Source organism: Marmota monax, unplaced genomic scaffold (genome assembly GCF_021218885.2).
Source record: "Marmota monax isolate L192 unplaced genomic scaffold, Marmota_monax_Labrador192_F-V1.1 WCK01_AAM20220418_F8-fsc00040, whole genome shotgun sequence".
Lineage (NCBI taxonomy): Eukaryota > Metazoa > Chordata > Mammalia > Rodentia > Sciuridae > Marmota > Marmota monax.
The window spans coordinates 15,393,735-15,401,081 of NW_026692782.1; the positions used below are offsets into that span (position 1 = coordinate 15,393,735).

General features: G+C 39.9%; 1 protein-coding gene across 1 annotated transcript; it reads right to left on the reverse strand.

The window, feature by feature from the left end:
* Positions 1-2,122: 2,122 nt before the first annotated feature.
* On the reverse strand, positions 2,123-6,986 carry LOC124094792 (thyroid receptor-interacting protein 11-like). The gene is given in 5 exon segments (XM_046447756.1): positions 2,123-2,250; positions 2,253-2,299; positions 2,301-2,373; positions 2,376-3,851; positions 3,854-6,986. Coding segments are annotated over 5 exon segments (4,857 nt in total).
* Positions 6,987-7,347: the final 361 nt, after the last annotated feature.

Here is a 7,347-nt window from a genome sequence, read left to right on the forward strand (position 1 = left end):
GATACCATATAAATTAGTTCCAATCATATTCTATTGCTTGTCTCAATTTTCAAAACAATAGTATTTTCTTTTTGGATGTTAAAATAGTTACATTATTACAAAGATAATTAAAAGTTGATGAATAGGGTAAAAGTTTCACATAAGAACTAAAGGATGGAATAAAGACTATTTAGCCTATACACAGTTTTATCATGTAATTATGGAGATTCCGATTTGTTTATAATTCTGGAAATGCTCTGTGTGAATCCGGTTCTCAGACTTTGCAAAGACCATCTTTTTACAGTATCTCACCAATACAAACTTTAAAGTAGTATATATTTTAGCGATGACTTTTAAATGTGAATTGTTATTCACTACCATGGATTAGTTCTGTTACTAGAATTTACTCAAAACAGATTCAATTACGCTTCAAGTTAGGGTTTTTTTATAATGGACTTATAAAAAATTAAAGACTCTTCTTCAATTGTAAGCAGCTGGTGCTGGTGCAAGGAAGTGACTTCACTGATGTTTAGCATGCAGGTGTGTCTCATGGCTGTGGTGGTGGTGGTCGCATCAACCTATGGGCAGGATGAAGCCTCAGAGAACCACATTCGCAGAGTCGTAGGGGACTGTCCACCTCTCAGGGCAAATTTGAAGCCATAAGTGTCCTGGGTTACATAATTTTCGGCCTTTTTTATGCAAAGTCTTCTAAAAATGATTGTTAGTTTCAGGTCCCTTTTTTCGGCACTACATTAAAAAGCCAAAACTAGTACTTTCTTTCTTTTCTGATTGCTTGAGACTTAAAAGGTAAATCCCATGTCCCTATCCTAAAAGAGCTTAAAAATCAAATGAATAAAAAGTTGAAACTGAGAAAAAAATTAAAAGAAAGAAAAGTAAAAGCTGATATATATAGCTACTAGGTATCTTGTCTTCCCTTTTTTATTTTTGTAAATTAAGATCAAAGATAAATCAAAGTTTATAGCTTAAGTTAGATGAAATCAGAGAAGAGAAAAAAGTAGATTATATAGCAAATATTTCTCTGACACCTGTATTTCTAAAACCATTAAGAACATTTCTATTAAAATTAATTTAATTTTATTAAATTTTATTTGTAAATTATTTCATTAGTATGAAATAATTTGATTTATATTAAATTCTATGTAAATTAAACTAATATTATTAAATTGTATTACATTCATTTAAATAAAATTTAATAAAAATTAAATATAAATTAGATCATAGTTTAATATAAATTAACTTTATTAAATTGATTAATAATGTTAATGAAATAAATTCAAATTAAATAATATTCATTAAAAATAAATTTAAATTAAATCAATTTTTACTGAATTATCATTTAATTTTTATTAAATTTTATTTAAATTAATTTTAATAAAAATGTTCTTAATGGTTTTAGAAATTACAGGTGTCAGAGAAGTGTTTCTTATATAATCTGCTTTTTCTCTTCTCTGACTTCTCCTAACTTCAGCTAAAAACTTTTGATTTATCTTTTACCTTAATTTACAAAATGAAAAAGGTTTTTCCAAGTATTTCATCTTTGAAAACGTTATATGATTTTATTTCTCCCCATTTCTCCTCCTTGCTGTCAAATGGTTTTAAAAATGTGTTTATAAGCATTATTTTAGAGCCCAGAAAAGTACGTAAACAGTCCTGATATTTAATGATACATCCTTGCAAATTAACTTTTCCACTGAAAATTGTGTGTCACTCTACATTCAGTTTGACTTATAAAAACGGTCTTCTTTCTGGACATTAACATCTAGAAAGGTGAATTAAAAAAATAGGTTGGAGCTAATGGTTCACTACTGCTGCACTGTACAGTTGCTCACAAAGTACATTAGAATTGATTATTGTTGATGATTACATCATAACATCAAAATAAAATTATAGCAAAAAGTGCTACAGCAAACAAAATAAATTTTTAAGCTCTACATCAAAAAAAAAGAAAGAAAGAAAGAAAAAAGAAAGAGAAAAAGAAAAAAGAAAGAGAAAAAGGGAAAACAAAATACCTAGTAGCTCTATATACATCAGCTTTTTTCTTTCTCTTTTTGTCTACAAATACATGACACTTTTTCCAAAAGGCCACTCTCAAAAAGTACAGAGTTATGGCTTCTTTAAAGTTCTACATCATCTCTGGCTTCAGAGTCACGTATGGCTTTAAAAGGTCCTTTAGTACAACCCTGGCAGGATGGTCTGGGGACACTGAAAATGGTGTAAAGGTGGGCATGACATCTGCGAAGGGTTCCAGAGAAGATGCCCAGGTCCACTAGGTCCAAGTCCAGCTAGGTGAGTAAGTGGCTCTGACTTCTGCTGCCTCTTTACCACTTCCCGGCACCTTTGCACCTTGCTTTCTTCTTCTTGGTGAATCTACAGTTCCATGGCACGAGCAGAAAGTTTGGGTGGTGGAACAGCTGGATGAGATTCCATTTCCAGAAACTTAACAAAATGTTCTGAAAAAGAACTCTTCCACACAGATTGCTGACTTGGTATCAAAGGTGTGCTGGGGACAGATTTGGGTCCTCCTCCAAGCCAACCAGGCATCCACGTGGTAACACCTCCATAATCTTCTTTCAACAAGTGCTCCATTTCCCCCTTTTCAATGTCCAGGATCCTTCCGATTACCCGGAGCACTTCGCAACGCTTACTTTTGGGTGTGCGGAAATGACCGATAAAAAGGTTTCTCAGGAGGCCTTTGTCCACTTTTCCTTCTGTGCTGCTTGTCATGTTCATCAATTTCTTTGGTGTATCGTCCAGCATTTCTTGCAGGAGCTCACTTTGTTTCGTAAGTTCTCCAGTCTGTTCTTCCTTGAGATCTAACTGTCTGGGTGCTGAATCAGACACAACATTTGCTTCATCCTGTAGTGATAATAATGCTTCTCCTTCGACTTTTTCTGCCTTTTCCTTCTGTTCTTTCTTGAATGCTGCAGGACACATAGCTTTTTCTTCTTGTTGGAAATGCTCTTGAACCGTTTGCAGGTTACTTAATGACGGGGCAGACTGCGTTCCTCCTTCCTGGGAGAGCAGAAACTGCAGTGCCTTCTCATCCCTCTGTTGGGATTCCATCCTCAACTGTTCCTGCGGGGACTCTATCTGCACATTGGCTTGATGACTTGTAGTCGAAGATGAAACTAGCTTTTCCTCCAACAGCATGACTTTCTTTTTCAGTTCAAGCTCCCTTTTTTCCACAGCCCAAATTTCCCGGGTGTGAGAATCTTCTGATTCCAAAAGATGGCTGCGTAGTCTCTCTAGCTCCTGGTGTAAGCGTAATTCTTTGTCATGTAAGTGTTGAACCTCCTGCTGGAGGGTCCTGTTCTCCATCTGGTTTTGCTTCAGACACAAGATGACTTGATCTGTCTTTTGCTGAAACATAATGGTCTTCTCCTGCCTTGATTCAACTGCAGTGGCAAGATGACTGAACTCCCCACACTTGTCCTCTTCTTTTTCTTGTAACGGCTGCTCAAAGGCATGAGCTTTCTCCTTCATAGTCTCCAGCTGCAAGTCTTTTTCTCGCAGCATCACAGAGAACCTCATGTTGGTCTCCTGTAATGCTTGACACTCCATTTCCTTTCCTCTGGATATTTCTATTATGTTTTCATTTTCCGCTTTGAGTTTGGAAATGTCCATTTCTAAAACGAATACTCGCTCCTTGAGGATCTTGGCTGCTTGCCTCCATACTTGGTTTTCACTCACTTTGTTAGTGAACTCTTCATTTGAAGAAAGTAACTGATCCCTTTGGGCTCGGATTAAGAGATCTTTTTCTTTAAGTGAATTCAGTAACACATCTTGCTTTGCCTTTAGCTGTTTAATTTCCGAATCCGTTTGTTCATGTCCTTTGCTCTCTATCTCGACAAAGCAGCCATGGACTCAGACAACCTGTGGTTGTTTTCTTGAAGAGTCTTAATTGTAGCATCTTTTTCTTGCAGTGACTGTCTCAGCTCTTGGACCTCTGCTGACTGGGAGCTAAGTGACGAAGCAGACAAGAGCTGGGGTGAAGTACTATCAAGTTTTCCCACAGGAAGGGCCTTGGCGTTGCAAAGCTGCCCTGTGCACTGCTGATCCTGGCCTAATTTGGTGTCACTCAGCTCATCACTTTGGATGAGGCCGGTGTGGTCTGCTTCTAACTTAGAATGATTTTCACCATCAACCACAGCTTGGGCTTGAAGTGGAAGAAGCTCCTTCTGATGTTTCCATTCCTCCAGTTGTTTAACTTGCTGTCTTCGATTCTGCAGAGTCTCTCTGAACATACCTTGACGACTGCTTACAAATCGGGTAGGCAATTTTCTATATTCTTCCTGAATCTGGATGAGGGCTGCTTCTTCCACAGCAACTAGATCCTTCATTTTGTGATGTTCTGATTTTAAATGGCTGTTTTCCTTCACCTTCTCGTTCAGAATGGCTAAGACTTGATCTCTTTCCGTGATGAAGGTCTGCAGCTGCTGCTGAAGGTAAAGGACATCCTGGGGGTGGGAAACTGGAGACAGTCTAGCCTGAAGAGCTGGTGTCTCCACATCCTTCTGCTGGATAATTTGAGTGAGTTTACCAACTTCATCTGTGGACAGCTGATGAATCTCCTTGGTTAAAGATACATTCTGTTCTTTTAGAAGTTTAATCTCAAGTTCTTCTTTGATTCCTTTCACTGACGTCTCATTTTCAGATTTCAATAGGTTGTGTTTTTCACCTCCATTTTCTACAGTAAGGCTTTCTTTAACTTTCGGTTCTCGAAGAACATCGGAATTCTCTGTTTGAGTGTCATGTCTGTCTCCAGGCAACTGGGCTTTTATTTGTCCAATGGTTTTCTGCAAATTCTTAATTTCCTCATCTTTTACTAAAAATAACTGGGTATGCGCAGCATTCATCTGCTCATATTGGTATTTCAATTCATTCATTTCCTTCTTCTGCTCCTGTAAAGACTGAAGTAGGTGCATTTTACCCTGTCTTTCATCTTCAATTATCTTCTGATGATGTTTAATTTCCTCTTCCAGATGATTATTGACGAAATTCAGTTGAGATACCTCAGATTCTAGTTCTGTGATACTATCGAGGGTTTCAAGCTCAGCCACAAGGACAGCTCTGTGCTGCTGTTCCCTAAGTCTTTCCAATTCTTCTTGCAGATGATTTCCTTCTTCTTTCATGGATCCAATCCTTCTGTCCTTTTCTTCTATGGTTTGCCTTAAAGTTTCATTTTCTCTTAAGACCTGAGAACACTTATCTAAATCCTTTTGGAGTTCTGAACTTTGTTCTTTGAGTTTGTCAAGAAAAAGTTTTTTCTCACTTATACGTTGTATCAATTGCTCCTGGTCTTCTAAATGAGATGCCAAAAGTTCCTTCGTTTCTTTTTGATCAGCAGCCATTTGCTCAATATTCTTTTTGAGGCTTGCGATTTCAAAATCCTTCTCTTGATTGAGTTGTTTCAATTTCTTGATTACAAGGTCTCCTTCATATCGTTGTTTGGATAGCTCATCTGTTATCAAAATTATGTGCTTTGTTGCTTCCTGGTTCTGAGTGTCCAGTTCTTCCAACTCAGCTATCAGCATTTTCTTTTCATTAATACTTTGATTCAGTTCTTGCTCCTTCGACTCCAAGTTAAGTTTTAAGTTATGGAATTGTACACACAAATTCACGTCTGTTGAAGCTGTACTTTTAATTAGTTCATGTTCACAGCTCAATGTTGACAGTGATATCTGAAGTTCTTCCTTTTCTTGACTCAATAATGACTTCTCTTTTTCTAAAACTTGAACACGCACATTCAGTTTCAGATTGTCTTCAGCCAGACGGTTATCCTGGTTTAAACCGTTCAGTCTCATTATTTCCTTTTCAGCATCAGACAGGGCTTGTTGCAGCCTGAGCACTTCTTCCACCGATGAACTCTGTGGGAGAATTTTTCCCTTTTTGGCCACAGTATCACTCTGCTCCATCACAGAAGGCTGCAATTTACTGCATTCCAGTTGCAAGTTCTCACACTGCTCCATTATTTGTCCCTTTTCCACACCGAGCTGCTCTTGTTCTGTGTTCGAGACGTTTCTGTCATTTTCTGCAGAAGATAATTTTTTATTGATGTCTTTTATTTGATCCTCAAGTTCTTCTATGTTTTTCGTCGACTCGGCGTTTTCAGTTTGTAGAACGTGAATAGTTTTTTGCATCTCACAGGCTGTAACCCCTGAGTCACCTTGTTGTGACTGATTTTCAAGTTCTTCAATTCGTTCTTCGTAGTCACGTAATTCCTCTCGATGCCGGCAACTTTCCTCTGCCAGTTTCTCTTGATGTGCCTTCTGCAAAGCTGGCATTTCATGTTGATGATTATTTATGTCCTGACTTTGGTTTTCTTCAAGTACCTTGATAGTATTTTGGAGTTTGCAGATTTCCCTTGGATCAGAATTACGTGTTCCTTGTGCTTGACCAATATGCTTCCAGGGGCTGACTTCAGATTCAAGCCTCGAAACTTCAATTGACAAGCTCTTTATTTCATGTTGTGATGAAATGATGTCACTAAAGTGCATGTCTCCATCAGGAAAAGGTGAAAACTGACGACTGATTCCACAGCTGAATGGAGCCGGTGCAGTGGTTACTGGTGTACCACCAGCTCCCGAGTGTACTGATTGGGCAGGTGACTGCCCTCTCCACAGGTGATCCTCTAGCACCATCTGTCTTGCTTTAGGTTGGCTGGCTTCTGTCCCTCTCTGTTGCAGTTGATGTCCGTAACCTGCAGAGGGATGCTTTATGGGAAGCCCTGATGCTTCTTGGTGCTTTTCTTCCCGATCAGTACAATCCTTTGTAAGTCTTCCATCCTTTGATGTGAATGGAGATTGGGGAGCTTCAATTTCCTTTCTCCCACAATGAGGTAAACCTGCTTCTACCTCTTCTAAATCGTCCAGAAACGCGTCCCTGGCGAAGCTGGAGATATGGCTGGTGAGGGAAGCCAAGCTGTCCCCCACCTGACGCAAGGAGTGGCCCCAGCCGGAGCTTAGGCCCCCAAACCAGGACGACATCGCTGCAACCTCTGAGCCGCTGCAAAACCCGCTCCTCTCACCATCCACCTCTCTCCACGGAACGGCCTTGAGCGCTGCGGGGTCAATTGTGACCTCAGCCTCAGAAATCGGGGCGCTGCGGGGCTCGCGCCAACGTCGCCTTCTGCCTGGTAACGCAGAGCCCTGGCCTGGGCTTTCACCGGGGACTCGCTGCCAGTGGCGCAGTCACCCCTCGGGGGGGGGGGCCTCTGCTCCTTCCCTGGACTTTCCGCTGTCCCCCTTGGGTGACTCCGCCCTCAGCGTTTGTGACGCGCCCCAGCAGGGCGGGCTGCTCCTGCCACCTGGACGTGGCCGCCCTAACACCCTAGGATTTTCAATATTC